Consider the following 26,486-nt stretch of genomic DNA (forward strand, 5'->3'; position numbering starts at 1 on the left):
GTCCCCGAGCTCGTGTCACCAAAAAAAAAAAGATGCTTGGACCGTACTTACTGCCTGCGAGCTGGCCTGAGCATCCCGCAACCCTTCTGGAACGCTTGTGAATCCTCGCGTCTCTTCCGATGCCGTCTCAGCCTCGGACTGGTGGTGCTGGGATCCCAGCGGGTTATTTTCCGAGGTTTACTGGAAAATCGGCAAGAGATTTGCAGGGAGCTTGAGGGTCGAGCCTCGAAGGCTTTGGGGACCAGTTGTCGGGGTAATAGAGAAGAAATTGGACTTTTGTAGTTGCTTTTGGAATCGGACTTCGGTCGTTGCTGTTGGAAGAGAAAACCTTTCTGTACTGCCATCACCCGGGCAGCGAGGGCAAATTCAGAGCAGCGATATTTGCTAAATCCCCCGAGTCTACCCCAATTTATTACTGACAGTCGTCATCTTTCTACGAAGAGGGGCTTCGTACCATTTTCAGAACACCTATTCGTCTAAAACACCGAGGGACAAAGAAAGGGTCATGAAGCCGAACATCTCCAACCGCTTTCGTTATTTCGGCTTTATTTTCTTTCCCCTTCCCTCGGCAGGTTTTCGCCGTCCGCCTCTCTCTCCGTTACAGGACTGCGCGTGTGCCCACGCGTGCTTTTCTTGCGCGGCTCTCGTTCTCCTCCCCTCCGTGTCGGTGGAGCCTTTCAGCTTCGTGAAATCCAGGTTTTGAAGCCCCGGCCAACCCAACGGATGCTTTTTTCGTGCACGTGACCAAGTCGTGATTACTTGTAGCCGAGATTTTTTTTTTTTTTTAAATCGTTCTTTTTTTGAGGCGCTATCCCTGATATTCCATTGCTGTGTGCAGGGAGAAGCTCTCCTTGGTTGGAACATGACTGCCCGTCGCCTTTCTCAGCATCTCTTTGAAGCAGAAGCGATGAAATCGCCCGTAGAGAAGATCTTTTTACCTACACGGCGTGGAGAGGCGCTTACAAACGCAGGTCTCCTTTCCTCCGCCGCAACCCTATAGCATATAGAATGTGTAGGTCCCCGCCTGAGCTCATCACCCTCCAGCTCTTCACCTCTAGTATTGACCAGCGTTCCGAAGGGAGCCATAGGTTCATCCGGAAACCCTATATCGCGCATACGTAGTCTGGGGCGTCCCACACCCAGCGCTTCTACGTTGTGATTTACTATCTAGAATAAGATAATAACACAAGAGAATAATAAAATAACTCTATATTTACTATCTAGAATATCTGTTCAGGGACCTGCACGATCGTTCTCCTCCGGTCTGCTCCGCCTCCTGTTAAATCATACTGTGCGGTAAATCCTTCAGCGTCTAATAACCCATTTGGGGTTAAATTATGAAAAACCAGGGCTGGCGCTGGCTGGAAAGCTTTGCTGCAAAATCCCCGCGGGTTTCCGATAGGAACCTCGGGCTCCTCCGTCGGGTGGGAGGTGAAGAGCGTCGGCTTTGCCTAAGCCTTGCCGAGCTGCTTCACGGTCCCAGCAGGATCCCGGGATCCCAGCAGGACCCTGGGATCCCAGCAAGACCACGGGATCTCAGCAAGACCCCGGGATCCCAGCAAGACCCCGGGATCCCAGCAGGACCCTGGGATTCCAGCAAGACCACAGGATCCCAGCAAGACCACAGGATCCCAGCAGGATCCCAGCAAGACCCCAGGATCCCAGCAAGACCCCAGGATCCCAGCAGGACCACAGGATCCCAGCAAGACCCCGGGATCCCAGCAGGACCCTGGGATCCCAGCAAGACCCCGGGATCCCAGCAAGAGCACGGGATCCCAGCAAGAGCACGGGATCCCAGCAAGACCCCGGGATCCCAGCAGGACCCCAGGATCCCAGGAAGACCCTGGGATTCCAGCAATACCACAGGATCCCAGCAAGACCACAGGATCCCAGCAGGACCACAGGATCCCAGCAGACCACAGGATCCCAGCAGGACTCCAGGATCCCAGCAAGACCCCAGGATCCCAGCAGGACCCCGGGATCCCAGCAAGACCACAGGATCCCAGCAGGACTCCGGGATCCCAGCAGGACCCCAGAATCCCAGCAAGACCCGGGATCCCAGCAGGACCCCGGGATCCTAGCAAGACCACGGGATCCCAGCAAGACCACAGGATCCCAGCAGGACCCCGGGATCCCAGCAAGACCCCGGGATCCCAGCAGGACCCCGGGATCCCAGCAAGACCCCGGGATCCCAGCAAGACCACAGGATCCCAGCAGGACCCCGGGATCCCTCTGGCTACGAGTCCCCACCTTACTCGGAGACATCAGCACTCTGCTGTCGTTTTGCAAGGAGAACGGGATGAAAACTCCCGATTTTATTCTCTTAATAGGTTGCTGTTTCGTTTTTAGTGGAAATAAACATTTTTCCAGTGGGATTGCAATAATTGCAGCTCCCGGGGACTGACTGGAAGCAAATCTGGCTGCCTTTCTTTTCTAATCTATTGTTTTTTGGGAATGATTCTTGGAAGAGGTGTTGGATAGCCGGCAGGGCAGGACATACAGCTGACGCATCGCGCTCCGGAGAGTCTCCTTGTTGAGAGGGCGATGAACGAGCAGCCGAAATCCACTCTCCGCAGCCTGGGAGGTGAGCGCGGGGACGGATCGAGCGGTGGGATTGCTCCCTGCTCGGGGCGTGCGTAAAGGATAGTCCCCATGTTTTAAAAAACGCCGAGCTCGCTTCTTGCTGAAGATACGAATCCGATTATTGCTGACGAGGTACGTTTGATATCTGACGGAAGGCGCTCCTGTAATACCTGCTGATCCCAAACCTTCTCCGGACTTTGGGATCGATCTCGTTTTGCTGATACCTCCGTCTTAAAGCTCTGCCGGCAGCATGGCGATGTGTCCCAGCGTCATCCAAGCTTTGCAGCGTTCCCCTTTGGAGGGCGTTTCACCGCGCCGGCAAGTTTGGAAGCTCGGTCAGAGCTTTGCCCTGCAAAGCAGCAGCGGCTCCGGCAAGGAGGTGACGTCCCCAGGGAGACCGGAAGGTCCAAGGACAGCGCTGACGTTTCCAACCTCGTGTCCCAACCTCTACGGTTGCTCCGTGTTTGAAATCACCTAATGAGGACCTCGCTCTGCAGCCGTTGGGAGAGATTTCCCCCCGGAAAGCAGCAGCAGCAGCCGCCGCGACGACTTAAGTCACCAAGAATTAAGAAACTCTCCTTGATAACGGAGCACGAAACGGCTCCCGAGGAAAGAGCTGCCCACTTTGGGCTCCCGAATGCTGATAGTCAGGAACCGTTGCCTAGGAAAAAAGGGTAGGCAGGAAAAGATGCGCTCGAGTCCTTGCCCTGCCTGCCAGAAACCTTGTGTGAAGGGAAGGGGAAGAGAGGAGGACGCCTTTGGCCTGATCTTGGTCTTTTTTCTGGCGGGGTTTTGGCGCGGTTAGATCCTGAGCTGCTTCACCGTTTCACCTAGCGAGCCATAAAAATAATCCTCGTGAAGGAAAACGTGGTGAGGGTTTGTCCCTGACTGGTTGCTCAAGAGCAGGAACTGCAAGATACTAATTATCTCATGAGGAATGTTCTTTAAATGGCGTTATTACGAAACATTAATTGTTTTTCCCGTTAAAACAGCTAAGTTTGAAGAGAGAAGCGACCTTTTCTTTCTTTTCTCTTGGCAGTGACATCCAAACCAGGATCATCCACGGTACCGAACGCAACCCAAGCGTCGTCCCCGGCGCAGACGCAGGCGCCGCAGCAAAACCTCCAGTCCGCGCAGACGACTCATTCCTTTCCTTCCGTCACCCCTGACCTCATCGTCCCGACCCCGGTAATGACGATGGTGCCTCCTCAACCTCCTGCGCCGCCTCCGCCTGCTCCCCAGGCTCCAGCGCCGCCGGCCCCGGCTCCCCAGCCCATCCAACCTCACCCTCCCGTTATCCCAACACCCGCCCAGCCCGTGAAGGTGAGTGATTCTTTAATTATCTGAACGTGACGGCTTAAATTATCTTCGCGGCGTCGAAACGCCGCGGTGGGTCAGGTGGTCGCCCTTTGCTTTGCCGTTCGAGTCGCATTTGAGGGCAAACGGCCGCAGTTTGGTCAAAAAATTCATGTTTTGAGAAACGCGAGGAGCCTGCGGTGACCCCCTCTGACGCCGGTTAAAGTTGGACGCGATGAATTCCACCCAGGTTTGCGTGGAAACCCCGTTCGTCCTCTCCAAACCTTCCTTGCTTGAGCTTTGTGTGACTCAGGAAGAAAATCTTGACTTGCTGAAGTGACTCAACGCCCTTGAGCTTTGCTGGCGCGACAGAAAGAACCCGTATGTTTTTCTGTAGAGCTCAGTACAGACCAACAAGAGCTGAATATTTTTGGAAGGGCTTCCAACGTCCTTCTCGTAGCGTTGCCATGAGGCTTGAGTCACTAGCGATGGCGAATCCGAGGCAACGCTACAAGAAACGCAGCTCGGTTGAAGCCAAAAGTACGATGCCGAGAGTTAATATTGCTTTATTTGCTCGCTTACAGACAAAAAAAGGGGTGAAGAGGAAAGCAGACACCACGACGCCAACGACCATCGACCCAATTCATGAATCGTCATCGCTTCCCACCGAACCCAAATCCACCAAGCTGGGTCCGCGTCGGGAAAGCAGCCGCCCGGTAAAGCCTCCAAAGAAGGACGTTCCAGACTCTCAACAACACGTGGTAGAAAAGAGTAGCAAAATCTCCGAGCAGTTAAAATACTGCAGCGGGATCATCAAAGAGATGTTCGCCAAGAAACACGCTGCCTACGCCTGGCCCTTCTACAAACCTGTGGATGTGGAAGCACTGGGACTGCACGATTATTGCGATATCATTAAACATCCCATGGATCTGAGCACAATCAAAGTAAGCTCAGGTTTATAGGAGGGGGAGGCCGGGGTCCGAGCGGAAAAAAAAGATCCTTTTCTCCCCGCGCGTGCGCGCCGGGCGTCTCCAGATGGCTGCCAGCTTTATTTTGGCCGTAGGTTTCTGGTACATTCGGTCTCTCTTCTTCTCCTCTTGCTGTTAGCCTGACATTTGGGAAAAACAAACAAGCCGGCATCCTTCCAGAAGGGTTCTTAGGAAACGCTCGCACGGGTTTTTTATAGAAAATTTCCATTACTGTATAAATCTGCCCTTTTTTATTGTTTTTTTTTTAGCCCAGGAGGTGGCCTCAGAGAGCACAGATCACAGGAATAAGGGGATTTGATTTAAACCAACTCCATTTTCGGTTCTTTTTAAGATCAAGGCCTGTCTTTCTGAAGTTGTCGAAATCAGTCTTCTCTTAAGCACAGGTAGTTCCCTCTAGTTTAAAATCGCTTCATTTTAAAGAGCGACTGCGAATCCATCCACGTTTCCCCTTGAAACGTTAATTCGTTATTGGAGTTGTTTAATTTTAAAAAGCGACTGCAAATCCATCCGTGTTTCCCCTTGAAACGTTACTTCATGATTCAGAAGCCCGACTTCAGCTATCAAACCTTAATTCCTTGTTTCGAAGTCTTTAACTTTTTAGTTACCAAACCTCGATTCATTATTTAGAAGTCGGTAACTTTTTAGCCACGGGATAAACTCCCGTGCCAGCCGTTTAAGCTTAGCTCTAACTCCTGCTTCGCCCAATTTGGGCCTGCGTTTTAAAACCGGAGGAGTGAGTTTTCCCTTCCCGCGGCCCGCTCCTTGCCGAGGTTACGCCAGGGCTGAAGCCAACGAGGATCACGGCCCTTCCTTCGTGACGGCGTTTCGGAGATGTAGGATCTTGGTGGGCCAAACCTCGGAGATGCCAAATTAAATTCTTGGCTTTGGCTTTCTCCTTTCTTCTCCGGCCTGGCCGGCCGTGAGCATTAGGTCTTGCACGTCCGTAGCTGCCTGTACATCTCGCTGCCCAACTGTCTGGCAGGGCTGCCTGTCTGAGCTCACCCTTGGCAGATATTGCCGGGACAGCTGGTGAGCGTTCTCCGGCTTCCAGTTGTCCAACTCAACCCCGCTTTCCCAGGGAGGGAGAAGGAAGCGTGAAGCTTCTCTTGGCTCAGCTGGCGTTGCCGCAGCTGGATGCGGCGTTCGGAGGGATGAGGGGTCGTCTCGAGGCTCTCTCCGCCCGGATCAGTCCTTCCAGCTCCACATAGGCTTGGGACAGGAGCAGGTAGCCGTAGAGCAGGTCTGTGCCCTCCTAGGCTGGAGATCCAAGCTCTGGAGACACCAGTTTGGTTCCTGGAGGAAGGGTGGATGGTTGAAAGGAGGTGAGATGGTTGAATCCTGTCCCCTGCGTCAACAAAGCCTGTCATCTTCTTCCAGCGTTGGGTGTAGGACCACCCTGGTGTCCTCTGTCCCTCCAACCAGGCTACACCCTTAACGCAACTCGTGAGATCTTCCTTCTAGGGGCACGATCTGAGCAAAGCTCGCCGTCGTCTTCTGCTGACGCGCCACCTTGGGCGCCCGTGGAGGCTTAGCCCTTCTCGGTTGAGGTCAGGTTTGTACTCCCGGCCTTCAACACCGCTCTTCAACACAGCATCCCCCTTGGGTTCTTCATCCGAACCGCCTAGCTGCTGGCAGCCGCGGAGGCGGCGAGAAGGCGGCTTGGAGAGCACCTAGTCCTCTTCTGAACCTCATCGAGGATGCCCGTAGTTGGCTCTAATTTTTTATAAACTAGCTGCAATCCTTCGTTTGACTAAAAGTAGGCCTTCGTTTGACCAAAAGTAGGCCTTCGTTTGACTAAAATTAGGCCTTCGTTTGACTAAAATTAGGCCTTCGTTTGACCAAAAGTAGGCCTTCGTTTGACCAAAATTAGGCCTTCGTTTGACTAAAATTAGGCCTTCGTTTGACCAAAATTAGGCCTTCGTTTGACCAAAATTAGGCCTTCTTTTGACCAAAAGTAGTCGTTCTTTTAACCAAAAGTAGTCGTTCCAACGTAGGGAGAAAACGGGTGCGCAAAATCCGTGGGCGCCACGGAGCTGTATTTATTCCATCGATCGATTTGGTGTGTTTGCGCTGTTAATAGCGGAGAGTTTTGTTGTGGTTTTTTTTTTTCCCCCCTCTCCTTTCTAGTCTAAACTGGAGAACCGGGAATACCGAGATGCTCAGGAATTTGCGGCGGACGTACGATTGATGTTCTCCAATTGCTATAAGTACAACCCCGCTGATCACGAGGTGGTGGCCATGGCACGGAAGCTGCAGGTAAGGACGCGCATTGTCGTGGCCCGCTTCAGTTTTCGATGAGCGCCGGCGTCTCTCTTGACTTATTTTTCCAGCGGAACGGCCACGTAGTCTTGAAATAACGTTAAAAAATGCCAGTGTGGTGGATAACGGTTAAAAAAATGATACTTTTTGCTGTGGAAGTGATGCAAGGAGTGAGCTGACTTAGCCCAATTTGCTTCTTCAAACTCTTGTTTTGTTTAATAGCGTCTTTTTTTGTGTCCTCTTAGCTTTTTGAGAAAGGAGTAGGAAGGAAAAACGCGGCTCCAAACTGTCACTTTTCTCCCCAAAACGCCTAGAGAGAAAAGAAGTGGCCGTACCCGCCGCGTCGTGCTGCTTTAGTTACCTCCTCCGTCATTCTTACGGTGAAGTTTTCTGCTCTCCGCTCGTTCCTGAAGGGTTTGTAATTAATGAACGAGCCCCGCGTCTCGAGTGAAGCGCTTGGCTTACTGCGCACGCTCCGCCGCTCCGAAAAACCATCTCGATTCCCTCGTTTTCTCGGTAAATCGGAGCTGCTACGCGGGGTCGCCTGGCCGAAGCGGGGGAAATCGCTTTGCTCCGAGCGGATCTGGGCGAGACCGAGCTCGTTTCGGCGCTGAAGGAGCTCGCAGCAGCCGCCGAGAAGCGCTGCGAGGGGATGAAGAGCTCTTGCGTTTGATTTTTTATTGTTAAAAACGCTCGGGCGTTCCCCATATCCGGGATTTCAGGCAGATCGCTCCCTTAAATGCTGATTTCTCCTTTTTTTTTTGCCTTGGGAGGATTGTGGGCGCAGTCGTTTTCTAAAGAAATAAGGTTTCCTGCTGTACGTCGCTCGCTCCCTCCTTAATAACTTCACCGTGTCGCGTTTGATACCAACCGAGCGGCCAAATCCCCCCCAAATCCACGTGGAGCTGCGTGCCGGATGCCGGAAAGACGGCTCGACCGCGACGAGGAGGGGAGGCAGGATGGGCTCGGCGGGATGCGAGACGTACGCCAGGACACGGGAACCGAATCCCTAAGGGAAGAGGTTTTATTAGCGTAGAAAAGCGCGGCTCCGGCGGCACGGAGCAGAACGACGTGGCGGCGGGGCTCTCGCTGCACGGAAGGAGAAGAAGATCGGCGTGCTTTGCTTTAACCTTCGGCAAACGGGTTGAGAAGGGATCTGAGTTACAGCAGAAAGCAGCGGAGAGCTGGGGAAAAGCTATTAGGTTGGGGAAAAAGCTATTAAATTGGGGGGGGAGGCTATTAAACTGGGGGGAAAGCTATTAAATAGGGAGAAAAACTATTAAATTGGGAGAAAAACTATTAAATTGGGAGAAAAACTATTAAATTGGGGAGAAAAACTATTAAATTGGGGAGAAAAGTATTAGGTTGCAGGACGTTTGACTCAAGAAACGACCAAAAAAAAGGGAGAGACTGGATATTAATAATTTTGCTGGGTTTTGCTAACTGGAAACCTCGCGTAAAAACCTCGGCGGTGAGGCAGCTTCCTCCTCCGCTGAAGTCGAAGGGATTTCGCTCGAGGAAAGAACCGGCTCGTAAAAAGGCCACCGGCTGTTTTGCTTCCGTCCGGATGGGAAGCTGCGACAAAAGGGTCAAGGAAAAGAAGCGAGAGCAAAGCCGGGACGCGCGGCCTGCGAGATGTGTCCTCGGTCTTTAGGCGCTCGTCTTTTTTCCTGATGCTTTTATAAAAATACAGCTCAGGTTTGGGCTGGCTTAATTCGAGACGAATGTATGTTGAGTGAATGTGTGTTTCGGCTTGCTTTTAGCATGAATTTAGTAGAATCCATCATCTTCTTTGTGTTTTTTCTGGATTTTGTGGTAAATAGACACCTGGAAAACGCGATCCTCACCCTCCGGCTGCTCGCTCTTTCTTGGTTTGGTCTAAACGAAGAACTTCGCAGCCGCTTTAAGCGACGTCTTGGAGCGTTTTCCAACCAACAGCAGAATGAAAGGGCAATATCCGATCTGAAATTCCGGTCGCTCTCGGCGCAGGCTGCCGAGCACTGAATAGTTTCACAGAAAGTTGTGATTTTTCTTTTCTTTCACCCCGTTTTACCGGGGGGGGAAAATCCTCAGCGACCGGCATTGCCAGGTGACGCCTTCTGGACAAAGGACTAGATGAAATCAGGATTTCATCCGCATCAATCCCGTGGACAGGCTCGGGAACACGTCCCCGCGCAGAGCAAGCGCTCGGGAAACTTTATTTCTGACGTAAAGATGAAAAAAGTGGTTTTTGAACGTAATAGTCCCCGGAAAATGGGCGTTAAATTTACGGAGCGGTCCCGTAGCGACGATGCGATGGAGGTGGGTACCGAAAGAGCAGCTGGATCCCGCTCCCCGCCTGGCTGAGACCAAAGTGACATCTCTCCGTTTGTTTTTCCCCGTGCCCGGAAAATGGAATTTCCGAAATCGAATTTTAAAAAAAAGGGAGGTTTCTGGAGCGCTGCTGAGGTTTGGAAACAAAGCCGAGGAGTCAAGTTTGAACTTGAGTTCCCGTAAACAAGAAACGCGGCATCTTGCTTAACAGAGAGCCCCGGTCGGTGCCTGCTGTGTGATCCCGCCATCCTGGAAACGTCAACCGCTGAAATAACTCGGGTTTTCCGCTTTTTGTTACCATTTCATCGTCAGAAGATGATTTCTTGGATTTTCAGGGTTAACGCCAGCTCCTGGAAGAGCTTTACGGTTTATGTTTGTCCAAGGGAGGACGGGTCAGCCGTAACCCAGCCGTACCGGTGATGCACGAAACAGCAGCAGTGAGAATCCCTGATTAATAAGGCGTTAATTAGCTCGTTATCTACTCACAGGCTTTTCTCTTCCGTCCGTTCCTGGGTGGATTCCTAAGGATCCTTCGGACGTTGAGGGCTTTTCATAACCCAGGTGCTTCTGAACTGATGGATTGCTTTTTTTAACTTCACACAAAGGAACTTTAAATTAACCTTCCTGTTAATTAAAAGCACTAGGTAGGTATTAAAAAAAAACCCGAGGAAGGTTTTATTTCTGACCCTAAAGAATTTAAAAATGGGAGTCTGTACGGTGGTGTAGCATTGCCTGCTGGTGATAATCAAGGACCGGCCTTTCTGGTTCGTGGAAAACAATAATTAGGTTGGAAACACTCGTTAAGCGCGGTGATTCGGTGACAAACACACGTGCGTGCTTCCGTCCTCCCGCGAGCCGTGCCGTCGCTGGAGGAGCTCGGAAATCTCTCCTTTCCCTCCGGCGTTTTCTCCTCCTTCCCTTGCGATTTTGAGCCCGAGCGCGTCGATGAAGTCAGCGGCGTTTCTGCCAGCAGATGGAAGCAGCAAAGCAACAGCTCCGGCGCCTGGAAAAACCCGTCGCTCCTGAAAATAAACCCCGAATAAAGGCAGGAGGAGGCTGAGGATGGCGAAATGCGGTCCGGCGGCGCTCCGCCTGCTCGCCTTTAAGAAGGAGGGTGGAAAAATAATGTATGGCGAGGTGAAGGCGAACCCAACGGGTCCTTCAGATCACAAGGGCGAGCCCGAAGTAGAAGAGCTGGAAGCCTTCGGGAAGGCAAACGTGGCTCCCGCGCTCGAGCGATGAGCCGAATCGGCGTGGTTCGGTATCCCGGGGTGTTTGACTTGCTGAAGGGTTTCGGATAAGTCGGATAAATCTATACGAAAGGGCGCGCGGTTAATATTTCCAGTCCGTAGGGTTTTAGAAACAAGGCCGAGACCTCGTCTGGTGGGTTTGTGGTCACAGCCGCGCCCCCGGGACACGGAAAATGGGAAAACTAAATAGCGACTGTAGACTGAAAGGCAAACCTTCGGGCGGGAGGAGAAATCATCTTGGTATTTTTTTAGGACTCGGTATTGAAGAGACGGACACCGACGCTTGCGCCGCCCTCGGGTTGTCCTTCCCACCGTCGCTTGAGTCATCTTCTGGGAGTTGCCGGTCTCCTTGCGGGCTCCGAAAGGAGCCCGGGGCGAGTTGCTGAGCTCAGAAATAAGCGCCTGACTTCTAAACACCGAAAAGCAAGGGAATCGAGCCCGTTCTCGGGTCTCGCTGGCCTTGTAGGAGCCGCAAAGCAACGGCGGGTTTGTCTGCCAGCGCTTCGCCCTTCACGAGGCGGCACCTTGGGGGGGAAAAAAATCTCTTGGGGTGCAAGAGGCGCTCGTTCCTCGTCTGGGAAACTAAAAAACCGCGCTCAAACCCGTCCTTCAAATCAGCGGGCACCAAGAAATAGAACCAGGCTCTAATACAGCAGGCTCTAAATACAACCAGGCTTCAAATAGAACCAGGCTTTAAATACAACCAGGCTTTAACTAGAACTAGGCTCTAAATACAACCAGGCTTTAAATACAGCCAGGCTTAAATACAACCAGGCTTTAACTAGAACCAGGCTTTAAAACCAGGCTTTAAATACAACCAGGCTTTAAATACAACCAGGCTTTAACTAGAACCAGGCTCTAAATACAACCAGGCTTTAAATACAACCAGGCTTTAACTAGAAACAGGCTTTAAATACAACCAGGCTTTAACTAGAACCAGGCTCTAAATACAACCAGGCTTTAAATACAGCCAGGCTTTAAATACAACCAGGCTTTAAATACAACCAGGCTTTAACTAGAACCAGGCTTTAAATACAACCAGGCTTTAACTAGAACCAGGCTCTAAATACAACCAGGCTTTAACTAGAACCAGGCTTTAAATACAACCAGGCTTTAACTAGAACCAGGCTTTAACTAGAACCAGGCTCTAAATACAACCAGGCTCTAAATACAACCAGCTCTAAATACAACCAGGCTTTAACTAGAACCAGGCTTTAAATACAACCAGGCTTTAACTAGAACCAGGCTTTAACTAGAACCAGGCTCTAAATACAACCAGGCTTTAACTAGAACCAGGCTTTCCCACCTTATCTGCCTTGTCTTAGGTTTAAATGAAAATGGATTTTCCTATCCGGCTTTAGGAGAAAGAAGGGCTTTCACATCAGTGGGATAACGGGAATTGAACCGGCTTTGCACCCGTTGCTCTTGAGGAGAACGGGGAGACGTCCTCGCGCAGGCGTTTGGGTGGAATCGAGGTGGTTTTCGCGGGACGTGGGTTGGGAAAATGCAGGCAGGCTGAAGAGGAGCGGGGCTTGCAACCGCGGAGCTGCGCCTGCAGTTCCTGCCCTGAGCTCTCTGCGAATCCCTTGCGGAAGAAGATGTAGAAGATCTCAAGGACCTGGACGATGCGGCTTTTAAATGAGTCTTGTCCTTCTTGCCGGTAATTTTTTCCCCCAAAACCATCTTGGAGACGGTCAGGATTCCATGTGGACTTGGAGCTTTTGGGAAATGATCTTGGTCTGCGGGGTGTGTGTTGATTGCTCGGGTAGAGTCCGCAAATCCGTAGGGAACGCCCTGGAGATCGCAGCCACGCTTGTCGTCTCCTGCTTTCCCAAACCTTACGTTATTTTCCCTTGTGTTTTCAGGATGTGTTCGAGATGCGCTTCGCCAAGATGCCGGATGAACCGGAAGAACCTGTGATTCCGGCTTCTTCTCCCGTGGTGGTGCCGCCTCCCACCAAGGTGGCTCCCCCTTCATCTAGCGATAGCAGCAGCGATAGCTCCTCCGACAGCGACAGCTCGTCCGACGACTCCGAGGAAGAACGAGCTCAGCGGTTAGCGGAGCTCCAGGAACAGGTACCGCGTCCCTCCGGACGGATCGGGGGTGTCCAACGTGTCCTTCTGCTTGAACTCGGCGGCCTCGGGGCCTTGGCTCAAAGCCCTGGCCTTGCGTAGTTGTGCGATGGTGACCGTCAGCTGCCAAGGGCTCCGAAACGCTTCGGTTTCAAGTGAAAGACGAAGGAATTGATGCTTTTCAGGGGGGTCCTTCCAGTTAGGACACGCGAGGGGGTTCCCAGCGGCAGGAATTTGCTGCCTGCGCTTGCTTGGTGTCTTCTGAGCAGGCAGGGCACCCCTGAGCAGGCAGGGCACCCGTGAGCAAGCAGGACACCCATGAACAGGCAGGACACCCGTGAGCAGGCAGGGCACGCGTGAGCAGGCAGGGCACCCGTGAGCAGGCAGGACACCCGTGAGCAGGCAGGGCACCCGTGAGCAGGCAGGGCACCCGTGAGCAGGCAGGGCACTCCTGAGCAGGCAGGGCACCCGTCAACAGGCAGGACACCCGCAAGCAGGCAGGACACCCGTGAGCAGGCAGGGCAGGGCACCCCTGAGCAGGCAGGGCACTCCTGAGCAGGCAGGGCACACCCCTGAGCAGGCAGGACACCCGTGAGGAGCAGGCACCGGAGCAGGCACACCCTGAAGCAGGACAGGAGCACCCTGAGCAGCAGGCAGGACACCCCTGAGCAGGCAGGACACCCCGTGAGGCAGGCAGGACACCCACGAGCAGGCAGGCACCCACGAGCAGGCAGGACACCCACGAGCAGGCAGGACACCCGACAGCACCCCTGAGCAGGCAGGACACCCACGAGCAGGCAGGACACCCCTGAGCAGGCAGGCACCCTGAGCAGGCAGGACACCCTGAGCAGGCAGGCAGGCACACCCCTGAGCAGGCAGGCACCCCTGAGCAGGCAGGGCACCACGAGCAGGCAGGATACCCCTGAGCAGGCAGGACACCCCTGAGCAGGCAGGACACCCCTGAGCAGGCAGGACGCTCCAGGGCTGCCTGAACTCGTGAGCTGGAGCGAGGATTTACCCAGCGAGGGGGAAACCCGCGAGATAAGGAGCAGCGCTCCAACCCTCGGCTTTATCTCCCGCATCTTCCCCGGTCCTGGCATCGTTAGTGCTGGTAATTAGCATCGTTAGTGCTGGTAATTACAGCGTCGTTAGTGCTGGTAATTAAAGCGTCGCTAGTGCTTTGCATCGTGTGTTAAAGCGTCGCTAGTGCTGCTGAAGCGAGCAGCCCACTGCTGCCTTAGCGGGGAGAAATAACCCTAAAGGGGTTGTCTCCTTCCTCTTGCAGTGGTCAATGCTTTAATAGAAAGAAAAGTGTGATAAAAAGCTGGAAGAACCGACTTAATTAATGGTAAAAGATAAGAAGGCGTTAGGCAGCAGAGAAAAAAGTTAATTAATATGGAAAAGGAGGAGGTGCTGGGCCAAAGTATCTTGATCTTTGTGTGCGTGTGTGTGTGTCTGCCTCTCAGCTTAAAGCGGTGCACGAACAGCTTGCAGCCCTGTCCCAGCCGCAGCAGAACAAACCAAAGAAAAAAGAGAAAGACAAGAAGGAGAAGAAGAAAGAGAAGCACAAAAAGAAGGACGAGCTGGAAGACGCCAAGAAAAGCAAAGCCAAGGAACCGCCACCCAAGAAGGCCAAGAAAAGCAACAGCAACAGCAGCACCTCCAGGTCAGCCCTGTCCCTCTTCCGGCACGTCATCCTTCTGTTTTACCGCACGGCACTGACTTTTTTTTTTAATTTATTTCTTTCCCCTTCGCTAATTAACTTAATTCTACGCAGGATCCTTGCCGAGTAACGCCTTTGCTAGGCCCGACTCGCAGCAAGCCCCTCGCCTCCGGAGGCGTTGCTCAGGGTCAGGTCCCAACCATGAGTTTAGCTTGGGTTTTCGGGGCTGCTGCTTTTCTGCGGGGCTGCTGCCGAGTACGGGAGGGAGGGAAGCAAACAAAAAAAATCACGTGGAGTCGCTCTGTCGGATCTCAAATCCTGGAATCCTCTCATTTTTCCTCCCTCTCCCTGTTTTTTTTTGGAAGCTGTAGGTTTTCAATTAAGAGGTAAGATGCCGAGAGCTGAGTCGCTACCGCTTGTCAGCTGCCGGCTCGAAGGGGAGGCAGGAGCTTGGTGTTTAACCCGAGGCCAAAAGGAGTTGTTTGGCGTATTTAGCTGTAATGAGATGAAATTAAGAAGGAAGGAAATAACGAGCAAGATCTTGGAGCCTTGTCTCTGTCCTCGGGCCTCACCGTAGCGTGTTCAGACTTTGCGTAGACCCCGGCGGGCACGGCAGCGGATTATTTTAGGGAAATGGACCGTCTGTGACACCAGTAACCTCATCCTTTACTGATTCTGGGCTGATTTTCTACCCAGACCTCATTCAGTGACTGCGTTAGCACTGGATCTGCTGCAAACGGTGGGATAAATATCTCCAAATTTACCTCCGTCGGTTTTGAGGTGCCCGAAGCGTAGGTGACGCCGACGGCGACGTCAAGGAGTCCCCGTAGTTGGGGTTTTTTTTTTCCCCTTCTTAGGAACATATGTTTTTTACGGATGCTGGGTTTTACTTCTCCGTACGGGGTGTCAGGCTCTGAAACAGCCCAACCTCTTGCCTTTCCTGGCGAGAAGCAGGCGGCATCGGTTGAGCCTCGGTCCATCCGAGTGCGGATGTAAGGAATTCCCTTCCGGAGCTGCTCCTGTCTTGCTGAATTACCTCCTGGAGCCGCTCAGCTCTTTGGGAGAGCGATCATTGGGACGGGTAGCTCAGCCTTGGGTGTCTAACAGCAGGTTAAGCTCAGCTTTCTTGTCTAAGAGCAAGTTGAGCTCAGCCTTCTTGTCCAAGAGCAAGTTGAGCTCAGCCTTCTTGTCTAAGAGCAAGTTGAGCTCAGCCTTCTTGTCCAAGAGCAAGTTGAGCTCAGCTTTCTTGTCTAAGAGCAAGTTGAGCTCAGCCTTGGCTGTCTTAACAGCAGATTGAGCTCAGCCTTCTTGTCCAAGAGCAAGTTGAGCTCAGCCTTCTTGTCTAAGAGCAAGTTGAGCTCAGCCTTCTTGTCCAAGAGCAAGTTGAGCTCAGCTTTCTTGTCTAAGAGCAAGTTGAGCTCAGCCTTCTTGTCCAAGAGCAAGTTGAGCTCAGCCTTCTTGTCTAAGAGCAAGTTGAGCTCAGCCTTGGGTGTCTAAGAGCAGATTGAGCTCAGCTTTCTTGTCCAAGAGCAAGTTGAGCTCAGCCTTCTTGTCCAAGAGCAAGTTGAGCTCAGCCTTGGGTGTCTCACAGCAGATTGAGCTCAGCTTTCTTGTCCAAGAGCAAGTTGAGCTCAGCTTTCTTGTCTAAGAGCAAGTTAAGCTCAGCCTTCTTGTCTAAGAGCAAGTTGAGCTCAGCCTTGGCTGTCTTAACAGCAGATTGAGCTCAGCCTTCTTGTCCAAGAGCAAGTTGAGCTCAGCCTTCTTGTCCAAGAGCAAGTTGGGCTCAGCCTTCTTGTCTAAGAGCAAGTTGAGCTCAGCCTTCTTGTCCAAGAGCAAGTTGAGCTCAGCCTTCTTGTCTAAGAGCAAGTTGAGCTCAGCTTTCTTGTCTAAGAGCAAGTTGAGCTCAGCCTTCTTGTGTAAGAGCAAGTTGAGCTCAGCCTTCTTGTCTAAGAGGAAGTTGAGCTCAGCCTTCTTGTCTAAGAGCAAGTTGAGCTCAGCCTTCTTGTCTAAGAGCAAGTTGAGCTCAGCTTTCTTGTCTACCAGCAGGTTGAGCTCAACTTTCTGCATCCCAGCCTCACGGATGAGCTTCAAGCTCAAGCTATAAATGAGAAAGACGCTCGTTTCCAGGATGGAAAGGGAAAATATTAGGAGTAGAGCGATTTAGCGGTTACATTTAAGAGGTTAGACCCAAGCGGCTGCTTTTCGGCGTTAGGATCTGTTCTATAATAACATTTTATAATTGTTCTTAAGTAGTAAGAAGGAGCCTGTGACGGTGAAGAACAGCAAGCCCCCTCCAGCCTACGAGTCTGAGGAGGAGGAGAAGTGTAAACCCATGTCCTATGAGGAGAAGAGGCAGCTGAGCCTGGACATTAATAAACTCCCCGGTGAGAAACTGGGCCGAGTTGTCCATATCATCCAGTCGAGAGAACCCTCGCTCAAAAACTCCAATCCCGACGAGATCGAGATTGACTTTGAGACGTTAAAACCATCCACCTTACGGGAGCTGGAGAGATACGTCACGTCGTGTTTACGGAAGAAGAGGAAACCTCAAGGTACCTTTTAGCCTCAAAATCTGTTTTTTTTTCCTTATTCCGACGATGTTTTCCCAGGCTCGAGCCAGAGAGGGGTAGGAAAAAAAAGACGGGGGCAGGTATTGAGGTGCTCGATACCCTTGTCCAGTGAAAAAGAGGATTTTCTTGGAATTCCTTTCGTTTTATTTAATTTACCGTTTCTCTGATGACACATCAACGTGTATTAAATCCTGCCGCGGGGCTGGAGCTGAGCGGCGCTGATACGAGGCCGCGAATTCCCGTAGCGCCCCGGAATAATCCCTCTTTTAATTCCGAGTGGCGTTGTCACGAAGAGCCGCGAACGGTTACGTCTCGAGCTGACGCCAGCGGTTTTTTCTTAAGTCCGTTAACGATCTTTTCGGACGAGCGGCAGAGCTTTGGGTTTCGGGACGGGGAGCGGAGGCGAGGCGAGGGAAAACCGATTCCTTCCCCCTCGGCATCCGTGGGACGCCGGCGTACCGGACGGATGGCGGATGCGGGGGTTTTGCTCGGGAATTTGGCGGGATTTGGGCTCCCTGCGCCTCCCGCCTCCGCTTCTGGAGGTGGAAGAGGGTTTTCCCCCCTTTTTTTAATACGTCTAATTTTATACATATATATAATATTTATACATATACATATACATATATAATCTAATACATTTAATACATTTTTTAGCGGCTATTTTAATATAGTTTGATATATTTTGATACACTTTATTTTAATCTATTTTAATCTATTTTACTATTTTACTCTATTTTAAAGATCTATTTTATATCCTTTTGTTATATCCATAAATTCCCTTTACATCTATATTTTATACTCATTTTTATTTTTCAATATATTTTAATAATTTTAAATTATAATTTTAAAAATATTTTAACATACGTATTTCTATAATAAATACACATCTTTACTAATTACCAAAAACCAGCTGAACGCTTGTTAACATGAATTGCCCGCAGCAAAAGGGGATGTGGCAGCGACAGGGGGAGAAATAAGGGAATTTAAAGGGAATCGCTTTGATTTCCGGTGGCCGGGGGGGTAATGATGACTTCCCGGGATAAAATCCGAGTGGAAAACAAACCCGGCCAAATCCTGGCGGCTTTCTTTATCCTTCCGTACCCTAGCGAAACGTGTAGATATTTTTTTTTTTTCTGTAGGGTTTGAGGGTTTTAGTGAAGGGCTCCAGCGTCGCCGGTGGCTGGAGCAACGCCTAGGCTGTAGCCGCCCGTTTTTCTTCTCATTTAAGCTATTTTTTAAAAAAAAAAAAAAGGCAATTTTGTACTTTTCCGCTGCCTCAGCCTCCCGCCACCTCCTCACACCGCCGAGTTGAGGCAGCTTAAAAAGAAAAAAACGAGTTTTCAGCCCCGTATCGCGCAGCCACGCGGGATTAAGCACCGGCTCCTGGCTGGGCACGAGCAGGGAGGAGGAGAAGACACCCCCCTGGTTTTAGGCCAGCCTAAAGCGGCTGGATAAAGCCAGACCTTTCTACCCCGGAGGGGTTTAGGAGGATGAAGAACGTCCTCGCTTGAGCAAGCCAGCGCCTGTCGCGCGGCCGAACATCCGCTAGGACGGGCTTAAATCCCGGCCGGCTCCCCTCGGTACGTCCCCATCCCGCTTGGGATGGTGACACAAGGGGACAGCCCCCGGCGCGTTCCGCCCCGTAAAAAAATCATCACCCCAAAGAACCTCGGAGACCCTGCTGCATCCCAGCTAGCGCGGATCAGCGATAGAAATAAGCGGGAGACGCAGGATTAAAGCTTGGCTCGGCCCATCCGCAGGAATATCGGGACGCTGCAGGTCTTGCGCAGCCCCCGGAGTTGGCCGCTGGTGTCGGAACGGGAGGAGCGGGCAGGGTTGGGAGGAGCGGGCAGGGTTGGGAGGAGCAGGCAGGACTCGGGATTATTAATTAGCCTTTAACGATGTCGCACTGTTGTCTTCTTGCAGCGGAGAAAGTGGATGTAATTGCTGGTTCCTCTAAAATGAAGGGGTTCTCCTCCTCAGAGTCTGAGAGCACCAGCGAGTCCAGCTCCTCCGACAGCGAAGATTCAGAAACAGGTTAGACGCAGCTTATTTAACGACTCAGTCCTAGACCTGGTTTCTGTATAAATAAATATGTTTTCATTCCTGGCTCGGTCTTTTAATTATTTTATTTTATTTTATTTTATTTTATTTTATTTTTGGTCTTTCCAATGAAAAAAAACCAATGTACGCCGCCGCGTGTTGCTCGGTTTTGGGCTCGCCGCGGACAGCTCGGCGGTAGCCATGTTGTCCGTGGCGATCCTTAAGCCCGCCACGATGCTTTTCCGTAAGCTTTTCCTTGCTGAACTCAGACGTGAGCGCGGGTGCCAACAAAACCGGCGTGCGCCAAGGTAGCTCCTTGTCCGGTTAAGGACCTAGATTTGTATTTTTAGAAAAAAACGCTGTATTTTTCCCTCAAAGGAGGGGTTTAAAACGTCGTCCCCGGCACCGCTCGCGCCGCAGAGGACGGGGAAAGACGGAGGAAACGGGGTTTTACGCGTCAAAAGCCTTTTTATTTTACGGCGTCGGGCAGATCTCGAGGGAAAAGGATTTAAAATTCAAGTTTAAATTTTAAATCACCAGAGCGGCGTCTGCTCCGCGTAACTCTGCTTCTCCCTCGCGCCACCATCGTTCAGGCTTAAATTAGGCTGTTCTCACGTTCTTCTTCATGATTACGCTTTCCTTGCTAGCGTTCCCTCCTTGCTTTTAGGGAAGCAAAGCTTGTGCCGTCACTTAAAGCCGGTTTTTCCTCCTAGCTGCTAACTCAGCTCGGACTCCGGAAGTTAAGCTGGGCTTACCGCAGCATTTAAGTCAACGGTAAGGCTTTGGCATCTCCAACGGGTTGGAAAATCAGGAGATGCACATGGCAGAAAATAATTTGGATTTCTTTTCGTAGCTGGCTTGGGTGCATTGGGCAAACAGCACTGCAAAAAGGAGCAGAAATCCCCCCAAAATCAAATCAACCCCCCAAAAAGAAAGCAGGATTTGATCGGACTCGCCTTTGAGCCGGTGTTAGCAACGCTTCCCAGCGATCCTCCGCTTTGTAGGGCTGTGTTTGTCTGGGATAAGTCCGGAGTCTGCTATCTTTGAACATATTTACCTGCTTTAATGTATTTTGAATCGAATCGGGCTTTATTTTCTTTTTTTTTTTAAAGGAAATTGAAAGGTTTTGATGGAGTGTTGAGGGTTGACTCTCGGCAATCAGAAAATGAAATTATTTGGCGCTAAATTCGGCCCTGGCTTGACGGAGGAAAGCCAAAGCTGCCGTAGTTATGCCCTTCCCCGCGTTTTTATCTGATTTCTCTCTATTTCCGCCGCGCTCGCGATCACATCAACCAAAATAAACCGGAGCGACCAGCCGATTGCGACCCACCTTACCCTGTCACCTTCATCTTGGCCAACGTCAACTCCTCCCCGATCCAGAGCCTTCATCCCGGCGTCCCGTTTCCAAATGGAACCCGGCCGATAAAATTTACCCGCTAAACCCGTCCGCTACGAATCCCCAAATTGCGTTTTTATTTAAAATTCTCTTTTTCCCCCCCTCAAAGCCGATGACGGATCCTCAGCCGCGTAGCAGGATCCTCGCCCTAGGTTGTGTTTCGCGTGATGATTTATAGGGATGATCTCGGGGATCCCTCCGGAGCGCGGCGGCGGGGATGCGAGACGTAAGGTGGGAATTTTCAGGATGCGCCGGTGCCAAACCCTTCTCGTTTACAATGAGCGGCGCTAATTAAAACCCAGAAAGGCACCAAAATCTCCTCCGTGCCGCTCTCGCTCCGGCAAAGCCAGCTTCCGATAGAACGGAAAAATGCTCTTTTTTGAGTGTTTCTCCCCAAACGGTGGCTGGGTGGATGCGGAGGAGGGCGGGTTGCTCTTGCGTTTGAGTATTTAAATCCTTTTGTCCTCTTTTTGGCCGCTTTTCCCCAAATCCGACATCTTTCCGGCGTTTGCCGTCCTGGCTGTGAGCGTTTAGGATTTGTTTGGCCGACGTAGACCGACGTTATCCAGGTTGGGCTCCCGCCCCGGTGCTTGGAAGAGGCTTAACCAACGCGGCTCCGGCACGGATACCCTCGGTCTACGCCGGAGTTAGCGCCATCGGGGGACGAATCCGACCCGTAACGCTTCGGGTAGGAGGTTAATTACGAGAATTAATCTCTTTGATTCAATTAATTTCCAATGCCAATGAGTTTTTGCTCTCCTAAACCATTTTTTCCGCCTCTTTCGGGTAAAATACACGATGAAAACCCTTGACCGCAGGGATTTGCCCAAAATCCGGTAGATCTTCTCCATCCCGGTATTTGCAACGTTACCATTCAATCACTTTTGAGTTGTGTTTTAAGACATTTTAAGACCTTTTAAGAGGTTTTAAGACCTTTTAAGAGGTTTTAAGATGTTTTAAGAGGTTTTAAGACCTTTTAAGAGGTTTTAAGACCTTCTAAAAGACCTTTTAAGAAGTTTTAAGACATTTTCAGACGTATTTTTGACACCGAGCGTTGTCCTGTTAGTTTACGGTCTCTTAACGACCCCGAGCGGGACGAGGCGGTTCGTTTTGCTGTTGTAAAATACTCATCTATTTATGGTTGGTTGTTTTCTTTTCCCGGGAGGATAATCGTGGCAATACCTGCGCTGCCGTAAGCGGAGAATTAGATTTAAAATTTGCTGGTAAGCTTCAAAATGTACCCTGCAATTTTTAATAAGATCCGGCATCTTAACCGTTTATTTTCTATTAACGAAGCTGTTATTTGCCCACCGAGCCGCTGTGCGGTGGGATTCCGTTGTGCGGCGGAGCTTTGTGATTTGAAAACGGGTGGCGGAAGTCGATAACGTGGATTTGATTTTTTTTTTTTAACCTTGATTTTTGCATTTGCTTGGCTTTATCGGAGAAAAAAAAAAAGAGGCGGTTAGCGCTAACGCATCTAAGCGAACGCGGACGCGATGGAATTGTAAGCTAGAATTAATTGCGGCTCCATTTTATTCTCGGTCAAGTGTGGCTTTGCCGCTCGGCGGCGGCTCCCGTGAGCCCGCCTCTTGCCTTTTTGCAACGCAGAGCTTTTAAAAGCGGAATTCTTTTTATTTTACCCGCTGGAATCCATGCGACGTCTCCGTCCCTCCGGGTAGCTGGCAGTTAAACACGTTGTTTTATTAAATCGGGAGCGTTTTGCCGAAAATCTGCTGAAACTCTGCGAATGGGAGGCTTCAAAGGGAAGGGGGAAAAAAAAAAACCCATACCGGTTTTGTAGCGTAGGAGATGGGACTGAGCCTTTGCCTTGAGCTCTGGGAAACCAGAGGTGCCGATCGAGAGAGTTATTCCGGTTTAACTTGTTGTAATTAGCAATTAGCGGATGCAAATGACCCCAAACGCCGTCCTGGAAGCATCTAGGTAGGATTTTTTTTGCTTGCAAACGGCTGGGAATGAGCTCTCCGAGCATCTCGGATGCTTCTCCCGGCTTCAAGCGTTGGCGCTTGGGCTGGACGGCGGTTTAGCCGGGGTTCGGCAAGTGCCGCTGTCGTGGGGCTCGGGCAACGTAAAACCTGGCTTATTTTCGGTTAGGCACCAAATTTGGGGTTATTTAACGGCAAACCAGGCGGGTTCTGCCTGTTCGTCCTCGCCGCTCGGCTGAGCGGGGTTATTTTATCCCTCGGATATTTTGGGAGATGCTTCCCAGGATCCCCGAAAGAGCGGTCGGGGAGAGAAATCACGCAGCTGCAGTGACTAATAGCGGCGATTAAAACTTCAGCGATTAAATCTGCGCCTCAGTCAGTTTGCGGTTGCTAATTTTGCTTTCCTGCTGAAATTTCCCGAAGGAAAATTGCATTTATCCGCCGTGGTTCACGCGGTTGCGTAAAGGAAAAGGCTTTGCAGCTTGCCGAAGGCTGCGGCAGCGCGGTTCTGCTGTGTGAAGGATTAGAAGTCGGGGTTGGAGCTGGCTCAGCGATGCCGGAAAACCCGTTTCTGGGGTCGGGGAGCTGCTTTCAGCAAATCTTTTTTGAGTGCTTCTGCTAAGCAGTTACCGGCCCTGTCTGCAGGAGGAGAGGCGTTAACGTCCGGCTGGGTTAATCGCCGGCTGGGACGTCGTGGCGTCGCGGCGCTGAAGATCCCTCAGGTTTCCTTCGGAGGTATCCGGGTTTAAATCGCAAGGAGTCGGATTTAATTAGCGGGTACCTCTTGGGATTCAAAAAGTACCCGGCTTTCATGCGGGGGCACCTGGGTTTAAATTGCAGGTAGCCACGTTTTCTTTCAGAGGTGCCCAGGTTTTCGTTCAGAAGTACCCTGCTTAAATCCAGAGGTGCCTGGGTTTAATTCAAAAGAACTCGGTTTAATTTACAGCTACCTGGGTTTAATTCAGAAGTACTCAGCTTAAATTTGCGCGTACCAGGGTTTAATTCAGAAGTACTCAGGTTTAACTCACACGTACCAGGGTTTAATTCGAAAGTACTCGGGTTTAACTCGCAGGTACCTGGGTTTAATTTGAAAGTACTCGGGTTTAATTTGCAGGTACCTGGGTTTAATTGAAAGTACTCGGGTTTAATTTGCAGGTGCCTGGGTTTAATTCGAAAGTACTCGGGTTTCATTCGCAGGCACCTGGGTTTACTTCAGAAGTACTCGGGTTTAATTCAGAGGTACCTGGATTTAGTTCAGAAGTACTCGGGTTTAAGTCACAGGTACCTCGGTTTACTTCAGAAGTACTCAGGTTTAATTCTCGGTGCCTGGGTTTATTCAAAGTAGTCGGATTAATTTGCAGTACTGGTTTAATTCAGAAGTGTCTGGTTTAATTCAGAGGTACTTGGGTTTAGTTCAGAAGTACTCGGGTTTAATTCGCACGTATCTGGGTTTAGTTCAGAAGTACTCGGGTTTCATTCGCACGTACCTGGATCTAGTTCAGAAGTACTCGGGTTTAATTCGCACGTACCTGGGTTTAGTTCAGAAGTACTCGGGTTTCTTTCGCAGCTACCTGGGTTTAATTCAAAAGAACTTGGGTTTCATTCGCAGGTGCCTGGGTTTAATTCAGAAGTACTCAGGTTTCATTCAGAGGTATCTGGGTTTAGTTCAGAAGTACTTGGGTTTAATTCACACGTACCTGGATCTAGTTCAGAAGTACTCGGTTTAATCGCAGGTATCTGGGTTTAATTCGAACTAGGTATTCGACTCGGTTTTAATTCAGAAGTACTCAGGTTTAATTCGCAGGTACCTGGGTTTAATTTGAAAGTGCTCAGGTTTTATTCGCAGGTGCCTGAGTTTACTTCAGAAGTACTCGGGTTTAATTCAGAGGTACCTGGGTTTAGTTCAGAAGTACTCGGGTTTCATTCGCACGTACCTGGATCTAGTTCAGAAGTACTCGGGTTTAATTCGCACGTACCAGGGTTTAATTCAGAAGTACTCGGGTTTAACTCGCAGGTACCTGGGTTTAATTCGAAAGTGCTCGGGTTTAACTTGCAGGTACCTGGGTTTAATTCAGAAGTACTCAGGTTTAATTCGCACATACCTGGGTTTAGTTCAAAGTACCTGGTAATCTGCGGAGTTCAGACCTGGGTTTAATTCGCAGGTACCTGGTTTTAATTCAAAGACCTGATCTGCGGATGCTGGTTAATTCGCAGGTACTTGGTTTAATTCAGAGTATGGGTTTAATCCGCAGGTAGCCAGGTTTAATTTGTGGATACCCGGGTTTAGTTCAGAGTTACCCGGGTTTAATTCAAAGCTACCCAAGTTCAATGTGCAGGCACCTGGCTTTAATGTAAAGGTTTAATCCGCAGGTGCCTGCGTTTCGTTCCCAGCTACCCCGGTTTAAATCGCAGGCACCCGGGCTGAACCCGCGGGTACCCCCGGCTGTGGGTGCTGCCGCAGCTCAGTCCCAGCCACCGCGGTACGCCCCGCGTCCTCCGTGCGCTGGTTTCTTCCAGTGAGTTTGAGTCCTCGATCCATTTTCCTTGGAGTTTGAGAGAGAGGTGGATTGATTTAACCCGAGCGTTTAGTTTTGCAAGTCGATTTGTGCCCGTGGAAATAATTTGCTCCTTTTTGCCCCCTTCCCAGGCTCGGTTTCTCGGCCGTGGTGTACGATAGGAAGGATTTAAGAGTCCCTCGTTGGTCTAACGGCAGTCTTCCCCCAGCTCATCGCCAGCTTTGGCGCTCGGCGGGAGAGGAGAGAGATCTGTTAGGCTCGGTTTAGCCGCGTTTGCCCCACGGCAAGGTGCCACGGCACAGGTACAGGCAGGAACCGCGGCCGTGCCGGTTAACCTTGACTTAGAAGAAACTCAAATCATCGTCGGCGGATGGTTGGCGTGCAGGCAGGGAGTCAGGCAACAGGCAGCGAGGCATCACGTGGCTTTACACCGCCGCAGGCAGCCCTGCCTGCAGGCAGCACCTCGGTGCCGATAACAGTGCTGAGAAAAACCCAAATCCCTTCAGTTTTACCCTAAAAACGCTTCCCGATCGCTTTGCTTGAGGTTGAGTCTCACCGAAAAGACGCCCAAGCGCCGTACGGCACCTCGCGGTTACGCTGCGGGGTCCCACTTTGCCGGCGGCGACGCGTCTTTGCTGCGGCGGAGCGGCTCCGGGTTGAGCATCCCCTCCTTGGGTGTAGTATCCAGCACCCGGTCAAGCAGCTTTTGGGTCAAATTAGGCAAATTTTGGTGTATTTAATGGGATTTGGAGAATAACAGCCAACCCGGTCGTTCTTCCGGCAGCGCCGCAGTCGCCGGCGTGCCCAGTTTTGGGGGGATTTGCGGGGTCCGTGGGGTGAATGAAGCCACCGCTCCGGTCTCCAAGAGCAGAATTAGTTAAAATGAATATTTTCCAGTAAAAAAACGTCATCCGCTGCCAAATCCAGGAGGCCCCGTCGCGGCTCTGCTGCCCTGAAACCGGATAGGGAGTCCCTTTCCTATCCAAAAAACCGATATTTGTCACCCGTATCATATCGAAAAGTTGCTTTTTGGGTGGGCTTGGGTTTTTTTTTTTTAAACTCGAGTCGCTTTTAGCATTTGTTACATTTTCCCCAAATGAGTTTGTTATTTTCCCGGGAGACGCAGGGGGAATTAACGTGGGATCGTGATTTTATTGGAATGTGTAACTGCATGTTTTTAGCAAACTTGTAATTTTAGATCTAGTTTTTTCCTGAACGCACCAGACTTGGAAAATCGGGATGAATTTAACTACGAACAAGCTGTTTCCGTAACCGCTTTTATTTAGATTTGTTTTTTTCCACTTAACCTTGATCTGCTACAAATACTTTATATAAATCTGTTTATTTTTATATTCTCTCTTGCATGCTTCGGGATTTCGCAGCCATGTAACCACCAGCTTCTTTGCTCCCCCCCCCAAAAAAAGAGAAAAACTGTATAGCTTTGATATTTTTATTTTTAAATAATAAAATCAATAAAGTGGCTTGCTACGGAAAATGCACTTTTTTGTATAATCATGGAATTTTAACCAGTAATGTGGAAATTATGCTGATAGCGAACTGTATGTCGGTGTTTCGCTATTTTGGGTAAATTTG

At 50.7% G+C, this 26,486-nt stretch overlaps 1 protein-coding gene across 2 annotated transcripts in view; it reads left to right on the forward strand.

The window, feature by feature from the left end:
- BRD4 (bromodomain containing 4) overlaps positions 1-19,104 on the forward strand; it is a 42,290-nt gene extending 23,186 nt beyond the window's left edge. The window contains exons 5-11 of one of the 2 annotated variants that reach the window (XM_050914418.1): positions 3,623-3,906; positions 4,464-4,823; positions 6,996-7,124; positions 12,556-12,765; positions 14,229-14,428; positions 16,676-16,977; positions 18,922-19,104. In XM_050914418.1, the coding sequence (XP_050770375.1) occupies positions 3,623-3,906; positions 4,464-4,823; positions 6,996-7,124; positions 12,556-12,765; positions 14,229-14,428; positions 16,676-16,977; positions 18,922-19,037 (1,601 nt within the window). In that variant the 3' untranslated portion in view covers positions 19,038-19,104. The remainder of the gene's footprint in view (positions 1-3,622; positions 3,907-4,463; positions 4,824-6,995; positions 7,125-12,555; positions 12,766-14,228; positions 14,429-16,675; positions 16,978-18,921) is intronic. The other variant, XM_050914419.1, reaches the window with a different exon arrangement.
- The last annotated feature ends 7,382 nt before the right edge of the window (positions 19,105-26,486 follow it).

The sequence above is a fragment of the Gymnogyps californianus genome, unplaced genomic scaffold (assembly GCF_018139145.2).
Source record: "Gymnogyps californianus isolate 813 unplaced genomic scaffold, ASM1813914v2 HiC_scaffold_40, whole genome shotgun sequence".
Taxonomy (NCBI): domain Eukaryota; kingdom Metazoa; phylum Chordata; class Aves; order Accipitriformes; family Cathartidae; genus Gymnogyps; species Gymnogyps californianus.